Consider the following 12,861-nt stretch of genomic DNA (forward strand, 5'->3'; position numbering starts at 1 on the left):
GAGTTTTTATTGGCTACAACATGCTTTTTTGATGGTCACCGTTGTTGTGATGCTCACGCTGATTCCTGATGTCTGTGTGTCCAAACAAAAGATTTTTATTTTTTTTTACGTAGAACTAACTATTAAAAACATGTCATACTATGTCAGAAATGCTGGGTTGCTTACTTTTCAATTAATTTATGTATGCAGTAAAGAAACTTAAACTCAGGCATTCAGGTCACTCTATAACAAATAGCTCAAATCACAATCAATGGCAGACATGCTTGCCTTTGCTGTGGTCCGTCTGTATGATATAATTCAGTCACCACAGCCACATAAAATCTAAAAATAATAACTGAAGGGTCAAGATCCCAACTAAAGCAAACATTGACCACTATAATGGTGATACACAAATTGTGATTTTCTCGTTTGGTGATTCTGCTTGTTAACATCAGGTGTCTTCAATAATGGTCAATCATAACTCAATTAACTTCTTAATTATCTCATTAACTTCAACTCTGCTTCAGTGTTACTTTTAACACTGCTTTAGTGTTTATATGAGTCCACACTCAAGAGTGTTAAATTAACACTGGGGATTTTGCTGTGCTCCTTCAATGTTTCAAGTTTGTGTTGATCTAATTTCTGGCTATCTGTGTCTAATTTATTCATACCCAACATGTTTTCAAATTTTTTTTTATTCTTTTAGTATTTTAATTTTTTTTTTCTCAGTTGATCTACCATGTAAAATGAGGAGTCACTCAGAGCTGTAGTAAATTAAGCTCAAAACGGAAATGTATATAAATAATTACAATTAATTTTGATCAATTACAATTATTTATATGAGCTGCCAGTAGTAATTGTAGCAGAATTAAACTGCCATCAACTACTCTATTCGTTCAGCGAACATTTAGTGTAATTTCATTTAAACTTTCATTTTCGTGGCCACAGAAAATACTTTCATGTAGTATTAATGCATCAGAGCATGTAGCAAGGATCAAAATCGTAAGGGACATAATTTGCAAGGCAGAATCAGAAACTCATGTAATTTGTACAGAATAGTTTTATTAACTAAACACTAAAACTACAAGATTTGAAACAGTTCTTGGCTGCAGACGGAGGATATAAAACACATCCTGACCCAGTGGCCTGCTACTGTCTCCAACCCGCTGCAAGCTGCATCACCCCTGCCTGCTGTTCACCAAGGACACCTTCCTGTGGACCCCTCCTCCGCTCCTGTGCAGCCACAGCAGCAGCTTCCACCCAAGCCACAGCATGAAGCGGCCATAGGAAAGTGCCTTCTATGCCTTCTCACATGCCTTCTGCTCAACCGTGGACCCAGGTAAGTGCTACAGCACACATTCAGACCCCTCTCTGGGATGCTGTGCCTACTGGTTTGGGTCCCTGTGCTCCACCTCACTGCCCCTATATTGGTACATTGGCGGTCCCTCTAGTCCTGCTGGGATGGTTTCTGGGAGTCTGCGTAGTGCTTCCCAGGCCAAATTGCTGGCTCATTCGGAACATCAGACTCTGTTATGTGATTCAGTTCGCCTGGTGTCCCCTCAAGTTTATTTGGTTCACCTACTAGTTATGGATGCAATAGTGCTGGTCCCTCCAGTCGACATGAAGTAAGGGTTTTACAGCCCAAAGTTCTTTGTATCCAAGAAAGGCGGTGGGTTATGACTGATCTTGGACGTGCGTGCCTTCACAGGCTCCTGTTCAAGGTGCATGATTCAATGTATTTGTTCTCATAATTGGTTTGCAGTGATCGACCTGAAGGATTCTCTCTTGTTTCTCCCTCTGCACTGACTGTTCCTTTACTTTGCGTTCGAGGGTCAAACCCTGCCATTTAGGGAGGACCATATATATATATATGTAAAATGTAAAATGTAATAGAATTAAACAAACATCCTGCAATCCATATGTGGTACCAGGAGGACGGATATTCACATTTGTCATCATATCCTTCTCATTAGCTGGTTAAAATAGTTCAAGAGCACACTCCGGCTTTGCGTGTGAATGGAATAGTATAGGATATGCAATACACAGTATGTAAGACAGCATCTCCCTGCTAAGTGAGATCTACATAATCTGGCAGAAAACGGATAATAATTATGATTTTCTTTACAAACTGTATGCACACTTTTAAACTAAAATACTGGAATACACAGACACTGGACTGTTTTTACTTAACACTTTAAGGAACTCTGATCATTTGATCTACAATCTACAAATTTTGTCTTGTTTTCAGAGGTGTCAAGTAACGAAGTACAAATACTTACTGTACTTAAGTAGAAATTTGGGGTATCTATACTTTACTTGAGTAATTATTTTTCAGCCGACTTTTTACTTCTACTCCTTACATTTTCACGCAAGTATCTGTACTTTCTACTCCTTACATTTAAAAAAATAGCTTCGTTACTGCTATTTCATACCGGATTGTTATCGTTCAGAGAGAGAGAAAGAAAAAAACCCTATCCAGATAAATCGCGCCATCAGGATGGAGTGAATTTGATTGTGGTTGGATGAGAAGTATACACATATACCATTCCGACACCCTATTGGTCCATACGCGATCCATCACACCTGCACATGACACAAGTCACATCACACTGCATAGACAGTTTTGGGTTCGTTTATCAAAAAATATATTTCTTAAAAGTAGGTTGGAACCAGTAGTATCCGATCGCCTCAGAGTCAGTCCGCTTAAATTGCAAATGAAACCGGCGTCAGTCCGGTCTCCTCCCGTCTTTCAGCGCGCTCTTCAATCCGCCGACCACGGTGGAGCAGCGCGAGCTCAAACAGAGACAGAGGACACAAGGTGTGTGTTTACCGATAGATTGTTAGAATATCTGTATCTGTGAAGTTCTTTGTCATAAATACAGTTTACAAAAGGTCACGATCAGTCGGTTTCTCATCTACTGTAAAGTTTTCGCTTGTCACCGCTAATCACGAAACAGCTGTTTCCTTACACTTATTTAAATATACTTCATTTAATCATACGTACATACACTACTGTGCAAAAGTCTTAGGCAGTATTTTCACTTAAAAGAATGGTGTTCGGCCAGTTATTTATATATTTTGCTGTAGAGTGTCACTGTCAGTATAAAATATCAGTTTACAATTCCAAACATTCATTTTGCCATCGTCAAACTGCTTGTGCATTCAAAATCGCACTAGATTATTATTAAAATTAATGGCAAACTACTGTCCTACTGACACATTGCAGCAAAAGATATAAATAACTGGCTTAAAACCCTTTTTTGAGGTGAAAACACTATTCTTTCTTTTCCATAAGACTTTTGCACAGTACTGTATTTTAAAAACGAGATTGTTGCTACTTTATAAAGAATGAGCATACAGTCATTCACAGAACTGATTTAAGACAGTGACAGACAGCACTCATCTTAACTAAATATCAGAGTGAGTGACAGAGATACAGTAGAAACATTATGTGTACTTTTGTATTAAATAATGACCCAGATTGTGAAATACATTTATTAGCCTTATTAAGGGAAGCACAACTTGGGAAATGAGAGCATCCAAGGTGAAAGCTATGGATTTATTTTAAATATTTGTAATGTTCTTTAATGTTATCCATAGTTTTTTTTGTAGTTCTTTTTTTTTTTTTTTTAAGTATCGGTTCAGGCACGTTGAGGCGCCAGTACCATTTTAAAAGTATCGAAAAGGCACTGGACCCTACATAAGTTATTATTTATTTCTCACTACTGGCTCATTTGCCAAATGGGTGCTTTCTCTTCGTCCTCCACAAATTAAGCTACTGTAGGTAGTTGGGTAGTGAGACGTTTTAATAAATTATCGTTTGCGATTAATGACGCAAATGACAATGTTGTGATATCTAGGCTATAGAGCATCACAGTCCCACCCACAGCTGGTGCCGGAACTAAAAATTCAATGCAATGTCTGCATTGACATTTGGGGTATAAGCCATTAAAACGTAACCATACATGGTAGACTTAAAACCAGCTACGACTGTACTAAGCAACAGTATATGCTCATATAAACGTAAAAATATCATGGGGGTACTAACCTTGTTTTGATCTAAATGCCTTTTATTCGCTATGTCTTGGCTAAGTACTTCATTACCCACAATCCTGAACAATCCCACAATCCCACAGTGATGCATCTGATTGGTGGAGCTCGTATAACCGTCTGGTTAAACCCCTCGAAGGTCCGTGAAGACTGAAGATCATTAATAAAAAAATAAAATAAAATAAAAACCTGTATTACGTTTTTGCACGGTAGACTTATCAGTGCAATCATGATCTCCTTGGTTGCCATTGAGAGTTTTGCAGGGAGGTTGGTAACTTTAGTTAGCATTATCGTCCACTTTAGCTAGGCTACTGTAGCCTCCATATGAAATGAGTCATATCAAGCATTTTATAATGCCACTGTCAAAACAATATTTAGCCTAGACATACCTTTTTGTGCATTTACTGAACATTTGTGTAATGGCAACGACATGTGTTGACAACTGAGCAGTGATTGCAGTCAGATACAAAGCACTGCACCATTGCTGACGTTATCGTTAACCACTTTCACACACGCACACAATATAAAATACACGATGATAAAATAAAAATCAATACACAATACATATATAAAACACTATTTATTTACACGATTAATACTGAAAGAACTGCTATTACTGCACATTCACTATATAAAATAAAATTCACTGGAGGAAAAAGTTCGCGCGAGCGGCCGTCATCAGATTTGGATGTCGCTCAAAAGGCTCGTTGCCTCGTTCGCAGTTGTGGCTTCAGTCGAATTCAATGGGGTGCGGTGGTTTATGGGATGAGTAGTTCCTGCGCTCGAAATGAAAATATGTACACAGTCTTGTACCTTTGACTTTTTTTGGATTTTGTCTTAATTTTTTCACTTGAAATGATATGTTATATGCTTATGAGTTCAGCCGTAGCTGGTTATCCTCACACATGCTCTGAAACTCTTTAGATACGGATTTTTCCGAAAGTGAATGGGAGAAATGAATGGGAAATTTACTTCCGGCACCAGAGCTCTCTCGGGCTGTGGGTGGGACTGTGAAGCTCTATATCAACTTTGTAACTCGTTACCCTCCGAACACTGGACATAGCAGACGTATGTACCGAATACAAGAAGCTATCAATCAAGAAGGTATCAGGATAGTAGTCCTATCATACACTTTATCTCAAGTCTTGATGATTTATTACCCTGATTTATGGCCTGATTTATGGCCGTACAGTCCGTGTAGATTGACAGGTAGTCAGAAGTGTGCATGGTCAGTTTGGATTGATTTATGACTATAAGGCCTGTCAGTCAAAGCGGTTGCCATGCCACTGGGTCCTGTGACCCTTGATTGACATGGCAGAGGTGTGTAAATCAAAAGATCAAAGAGATCTCAGATTTGACTTGTGTTGTGTTTATTACTGGATATATGATGGTTGTATCTGTTACCAGAGCAGTGGGGGGGTTTCTTATGATGGTTGTATCTGTTACCAGAGCAGTGGGGGGGTTTCTTATGATGGTTGTATCTGTAACCAGAGCTGTGGGGGGGGTTTCTGTGAAGTCCTGTTGTTCACACCTAAAGACAGTGGGGAGGTGTCTGGGTTTTTTCCTGGGGGAAAAAAAATGGCGGTGCAAAAGTGAGGGTTTTGACGTCTTGGCAGGATCAATGTTTGTTTAATCTTTATGGTGTTGATACCTAGGCACCAACAGGCCACATGCTCCCCGTCTACAAACACATTTGAAAAGGAGGACGATGTCTGGTGTCTTTCCAGGTGAGAATTTCAAAGAGTGAGAGAGACCATTATCTAAATCATCAGCTAACCAAGTCGCTGAAGAGATAAATAATTGAATGTTATCTGAAATTAATAAAATCAAACAAGCATTCCTTAATTTTAAGAAAATACTATCCATAATATGTGATGTGTAAAAGGAGTTGAAATCTCACGCTAATTTTAAAACCGACTTTAAACACACACACACACACACACACACACACACGCACGCACGCACGCACGCACGCACGCACGCACGCACACACACACACACACACACACACACACACACACAAATGCATGTTGATATTTAAAATAGGTGATACTATTTTCTATATAAAAAATAGTCTCCATTCGTTTCTTAAAACATACAGAGTGGTTTTTACGTTAGGTTGTTGCTCACACCTACATTGCTTCCTTTGAGGCTGCTGTGGCGCCATGTGACACGCCTCTTTTTCGCGACTGTTTTTCGCGTGTACAAAAGCTAACGCCACAGAAGCTGAAGCTTTCTTCAGCGGCTAAAACAGTTTTTTTTTGCTACGTCTTAAAAGTACGAAAACATTTTTAAAAATGTCTGGCTCTCCTAATGGTAAGTCTAGTTTTCATTAACAGCCATTTTAAATCAAATTTGTTAATGTGTGATCACGAGTCATCCCATTACTTGACAGGCAATTTGATGTTCTGTGCACAGAGCAACGGTTATGAGACGATTGTGAACGAAATCAAAGCACTGAACGCGGGCGGTATGTTTGAACGATTGTTTCTTTATTTATTAAAAACCGTTATGTATAACGAATGCGTGTTTATGATCGTTCTTTTTTCATTATCCCCCACCGACAGCACGCCCTCCACAGCCTAACGTTGCGTACGAGGTACCGGGGGTTAGGACTGACATCACACCCGCGCCCGGTAAGTTCTGTTAATAATTTATATTATGTTGTAAAAAATAAAATAAAACTGTACTTGTGGCAGGATTGACGTTTATGATCGTTTTTTTTTTTCTTTTTCTTTTCCCCTTTCTCATTCATACAAACAGCGAGCGCACAGTCGATTAGTACGGTGAAGGGCCGAGTCGCGAGAGAAAACAGGGGATCGCTCTGTGGGTTTTTATTTTTAATCAATATATAGATCTATTAAAGATTTATCTTACAATGTCAGAAGAAAAAAAGACTAAATAAAACTTTGTGTCTGTGCCAGCTTGTTTAAGACAACTTGTTAACCGGTACCCGTCCGTTACAACTGCGGAACGACATGAAACAGCAAACAGTGCTAGACACGGAACACCATTAGGAAGAAGAGTGGTTGTGACAGCGCAGATCCATTCACCACCGCAAATATCTACTAATTCTACACCTGTTGGTATGTATTAATCATTTGTATTATTATTTAGAATATATATGTATCACATCCATGAAAAAAAAAAAAAAAATGTTTGTTCTTTCCACTCTAGATTGTACGGGGAGTTTTGCAAACAGTATACCTCAAGCAGTTGCTGATGCAGGTGTTAGAAGACCGTGGGTAAAATCAAGATCACACCATGAACACCAGAATGTGACTGCTCTCCCGGTTCAGCCCGATAGACAAAAGACTGTAGACCCCTGTGAGATCGACGTGATACCTAACACCCCCGAGCGAAAACGTCCGAGACAATCAACTCGTGAGTATAGAGGAATTAAATTAAATTATTATTATTACTACTATCGGTATTAATTATTATCAATATTGTACAGAACCAGAAGACAAGGAGCTCTGGGACGAGCATTTTGCCCAAGCATGGGATGGATGCGATATGAACGTCCAATCTAATGTGGATCAGGAGAAGAATTTAAATCAACCCACAGACACTGTTGAAAACGTCGCCGATTCAGATGATGATGATGCAGACAAGCTTCCTTCAAACCAGGAGGAATACAAGAACCAGCAGCTGAACGACACAAACAATGACATTTTGAACACTATTGTCAAGAACCAAGAAAGAATTATAGAGGACCAAGCACGTCATAAACAGCAGAACGACGCAAACAAAGCCATTTTGGACACTGTTGCCAAGAACCAAGAACATCATAAACAGCAGAACGACGCGAACAAAGCCCTTTTGGACACAGTAGCCAAGAACCAAGAAAGAATTATAGAGGACCAAGCACGTCATAAACAGCAGAACGACGCAAACAAAGCTGTTTTGGACACTGTTGTTAAGGAGCAGCAGAAACAAGGGATCATCCTTAAACATATTGTTGCGTTACTAAAACGTCATCATGGTGCACATGCTAAGACGGCCTGTGATCAGGAAATGACTGTAACGCTGTTAACTGAACTGCTGGATCTTTTTAAATAACTGTATTGGTGAGTCCTATTTTCTTTACCCAGTTTTTTTTTTTCTAAGTGTGTATTATTTTTGTCACAAGTGTGCATAGATGTGGTTTTATGATTAGATTTTTTCCTTCTTCTACGTTTAGTTGTGTGGTGTGTATTTTGTGAATATTTTTAAATAAATTAGTGTTAGAAATGGCTGCAAAACGTTGTCGGGAGTCATGTGATGGTGAACAAGATCCACCGTTAAGGGGCAATAGGGATGATAATTTCCAAAATCAACAAAACACCACAGAAAAGCTACTCAGGCTCATACAGACTGTTGATGAGATGAAAAAACACAAACCGTCTAAATTGTTAAAATTAATAAACAGGGTACAATCAAGGGCAGAGCCTCCTCCAGAACCGGTTTTTGATTTTGAACAGTTTTTAAACTCTCAACAGCTAGACGAAGTGTCAGAACCAGTTTTTGATTTTGAACAGTTTTTAAACTCTCAACAGCTAGACGAACTGTCAGAGCCTGTTTTTGATTTTGAACAGTTTTTAAACTCTCAACAGCTAGACGAAGCCCCCGAACCAGTTTTTGATTTTGAACAGTTTTTAAATTCTCAACAGCCAGATGAGGTACCAGAACCACGACCATATCCAATTTTTGAACAGTTTTTAAATTCTCAACAGCTAGGTGAGGGAGCAGGTACCAGGTCACATCACACACTTGACCTAACAGACCCCTGCATGGGTCTCACTCAAGCTGAAATAGAAACACTTGTAAGAGCGGGTGGCGATGTGGCCGGATACTCTGTAGTACCACGAGGGCGATTCAATGGTTTGGAAATCCGCAGGCTTATAAATCTAAGGGAAATATCTTCTACACGTCTATCAGACTACACTGTGTTTTTACATGACACGTTTTCCGAAATAGTGGCGTTTTCCAGATTATTAGGTGGAGATGGTAGTTTAATTAACATCACTTTGAGCGGTCCTAGCTTGACATCTGATGTTAATACACTCTTGTCAGCTAACAATGATTACAGTGTCGATCTCTTCATCAGTGATCTTGAAAAAATCATGCAAAGCAACACAGATGTACAGTTTGATGAGTGTTTAAATTTAAAAGTGTCTATAGCAAGAAGTAAACAAGGAGGTGCTCGACGAAAATTAAGGGAACTAGCCCACAATCAGGTGATTGATAAGAACAGACTTAATTTGTTCGTCCCCTCAAACATTGCAGGGGAAAACAATCTTTGTTTTGCAATCTGCTTAGCACACTTTCTTAACCCTCAGAAACCACACACTGAGTTAGTGTCCGTAGCATCAGCATTGCAGGAGTCTGCAGGATACACCGATCAGCATATGATATCACTTAAGGATATTGCCCAGTTTGAACGTATGTTGAATATTAAAATAGTGGTCTTCTATAGAACGAATACAGGAAAGCTGGAGAAATATGCAAACACAGATGTACCGCATCCTAAAACAGTGTTTTTGTACCTGCACGACAATCATTATTTTATGATTAAAAATCTGAAGGGGTTCGTAGGCACACCATACGTGTGTGAGTATTGCTATCAAGGGTTTACAGCACAGCGAGATCACAGATGTCAATACACTTGTGATGTTTGCAACGATTCTGAATGTCATCTTTACCCCAAAAAAACAAAACACTGCGGTGACTGTTTGAGGTACTGTAGGTCAGACTATTGTTTTCAGAAGCATAAAAAACCGCCTCTAGGTCAGAAATTTGCACAGTGCGACGTTACCAAATATTGTGGTAAATGTAATAAACGTTACCACGTCAGTGGCGTCAACCCCAAGCCACACAAATGTCCAGCGGATTGCTGTGTTCACTGTAGTGAGGTTTTGGTTACCGACGGTGTGCATCAGTGTTTTATTCAACCGGTTAAGGTGAAGGAGCCAAATAATCGCTACATTTTTTTTGATTTCGAAACTCGTTATGAAAATAACAGACATTTTGCAGTTTTTGTATATGCGATCACGTTTGAGGGAGAAGAATTTTCGGCCGAAGGTTCTGATTGTGTAGATCGTCTCATTAAGAAATTCAGACAGCCTCGTTATAATAATTACACATGGATTGCACATAATGCATCCGGATTTGATAATTTCATTCTTTTGGAATACTTCACTAAGATGGGGATCCCTCCTAAAATTACAATGCAAGGGTGTCGTCTAATCCATATGTATGACGAGGCATTCAAACAGAGATTTATCGATAGTTACAGTTTTATACCCATGCGTCTAGCCAACACACCTGCTGCTTTTAATCTGACCAACTCTGTGAAGGGTTATTTCCCACATCACTTCAACCGTGTTGAAAATGATTCATATGTCGGACCATACCCTGCTAAAGAGTTTTACGGATATACGACTATGTCAAACAAAGACAGAATGGAGTTCGATGCATGGTATAGTACTATCTCCGACCAAGTGTTTGATTTTAAAAAAGAACTAGCAATTTATGGAAAAAATGATGTCGTTCTGCTGAGGGATGTATGTATGAAGTACCGTGATGAATTCATTCTGTGTACAGGGTTGGACCCTTTTAATTACACCACTCTGGCATCCACCTGCATGGCTATCTATAAAACACACTATCTCCCAAAAGACACAATAGCACTGACACACAACAGCGCATATATCAATCAGAACAAAACATACTCGAACGTATCAATTGAATGGCTTGAATATATCAGCAAATCACGTTCAGTGGTTGTTCAACACGCTCTAAACTACGGCGAGGTGTCATTCGGCAAGTATTATGTAGACGGTTTTTATATCGATGGCACAAATAAAAAAGCATTAGAGTTTGCCGGGTGTTTTTTTCACGGTTGTGAACAATGTTATAACCCCAATGATTTAAATCCATTATTGAAGGTACCTTACGGTCTTCTCAAAAGACAGTTTGATGACAAGATTGAAATTTTACAGAATGCATACAATCTTCATACCGAGATTCAGTGGGAGTGTAGCTGGACCCATGCTAAACAATCTGATGCCGATGTGATTGCGTTCATGTCCGTCTATAAACATTCTGAGAGATTGAAACCCCGCGAAAGTTTGTACGGCGGTAGAACAAATTCATTCAAGTTGTATCACAAGACAACAGAGGGTGAGGTCATACGGTATGTGGATTTCACAAGTCTCTACCCGTTTTGTCAGGCCACAAAGTGCTTCCCGATAGGTCATCCCCAAATAATTTTCAAAGATTTTGATAATCTTGAAAATTATTACGGCCTTGTTAAGGCTACAGTACTACCACCTCGAAAGCTGCTTCACCCTGTACTACCCTACCGCGCAAACAAAAAATTAACTTTCCCGCTCTGCAGGTTGTGTGCAGAACAACAGAACCAGACACTACCATGTATGCACACAGATGAGGAAAGAGCCATCAGTGGTTGCTGGGTAAGCATTGAAGTGCTAAAAGCTATTGAAAAAGGCTATGTTGTGGTAAATTTGGATGAGGTATGGCATTTTCCCCAACGATCAGATACACTGTTCCGTGATTATGTTAAAACATTTTTACAGTTCAAACAGGAGAGCTCAGGGTTTCCAAAAGATGTGGTGACCGATGCAGACAAAGAATCTTATATCAGAGATTACTTCGAAAAAGAAGGGATTCAGTTGAATGTGGACAAGATTGAACCGAACCCTGCGCGTAGATCGATAATGAAATTGGTCTTAAACTCACTCTGGGGACGGTTCTGCCTTCGTGAGGGTTTACCTAAAACTGAAATACTTACAGATCCGGAACAATTTGCACGACACATTTTTAGTGCAGAGTACGACATCAGACATTTCTCATTTGTGTCAGACACTGCGGCAATTGTACAGTGGTCTTACCCCGAAGGGAAAGCCCCCCAGACTCGCGATGTCAATGTCTTTATTGGTGCTTTTACAACTGCCCATGCGCGTTTAGAACTCTATGAGCTTATGGACAGGCTGGGTGATAGGTTGCTTTATTGCGATACCGACAGTGTTGTTTTTACAACCAGAGAAGGTGAATATGAACCGCCACTAGGTCCATATCTCGGTGATCTTACTGATGAAGTCGGGCCCGGCGATCATATTACCCTCTTTACCAGCACTGGCCCGAAAAGTTATGGTTTTGTCACCGCTATGGGTAAGGTTTGTATGAAAGTGAAAGGCATAACACTTAACGCTTTAAACTCCGAAGCCATCACATTAGATTCAATGATTGGACTTGTTAAGCATTATGTGAAGGGGAGGGGTGATAGCCGTCATATTCTTGCACACAACGACACTATTGTGAGGGATAAAAAGGATTTGACGTTACACAATAAGTCATTTGTAAAGAAATTCAGAGTTGTGTACGATAAGCGTGTACTGCTCCCTGACTTCACTACACTTCCATATGGCTTCTGACAACGTTTTTGGTGGGGGTGTACATGACACAGAAGGGTTTGACATTCGACTCCAATGTCCTTTTTCACTGGTTATAGCAGGCCCAAGCAACAGTGGTAAAACCTTTTTTGTAAAAATGTTGTTGCAAAATGCAGGAAAGTTGATTTCTAAAAAAATTGACAATATTGTTTTCATTTATTCTGTATGGCAACCTTTGTATGATGATTTGTTGAATATGTATGATAACAATATTAAATTTATAGAAGGAATTCCACAAACTTTGGATGATGATGTTTTGTTTCCTGTCAATAAAACATCCCTCGTCATAATTGACGATTTTATGCAGGATGCTTCCAATAACAAGCAGATTGAGAAACTTTTTACAGTCTATGTACATCATAAAAATCTGAATGTT

At 39.4% G+C, this 12,861-nt stretch overlaps 1 protein-coding gene across 2 annotated transcripts; it reads left to right on the forward strand.

The window, feature by feature from the left end:
* The first annotated feature begins 5,588 nt into the window (after positions 1–5,588).
* Positions 5,589–12,539, forward strand: LOC127999424 (uncharacterized). 2 transcript variants are annotated; one of them, XM_052592185.1, is made up of 6 exons: positions 5,589–6,499; positions 6,597–6,665; positions 6,793–6,855; positions 6,954–7,115; positions 7,207–7,413; positions 7,487–12,539. In XM_052592185.1, the coding sequence occupies exons 1-6, from the start codon at positions 6,343–6,345 to the stop codon at positions 8,089–8,091; spliced, it is 1,263 nt and encodes a 420-aa protein (XP_052448145.1). In that variant the 5' UTR covers positions 5,589–6,342; the 3' UTR covers positions 8,092–12,539. The 2 variants fall into 2 exon arrangements, with proteins under 2 accessions (XP_052448145.1, XP_052448144.1); XM_052592184.1 differs by having other exon boundaries at positions 6,081–6,499.
* The last annotated feature ends 322 nt before the right edge of the window (positions 12,540–12,861 follow it).

The sequence above is a fragment of the Carassius gibelio genome, chromosome A5, assembly GCF_023724105.1.
Source record: "Carassius gibelio isolate Cgi1373 ecotype wild population from Czech Republic chromosome A5, carGib1.2-hapl.c, whole genome shotgun sequence".
Taxonomy (NCBI): domain Eukaryota; kingdom Metazoa; phylum Chordata; class Actinopteri; order Cypriniformes; family Cyprinidae; genus Carassius; species Carassius gibelio.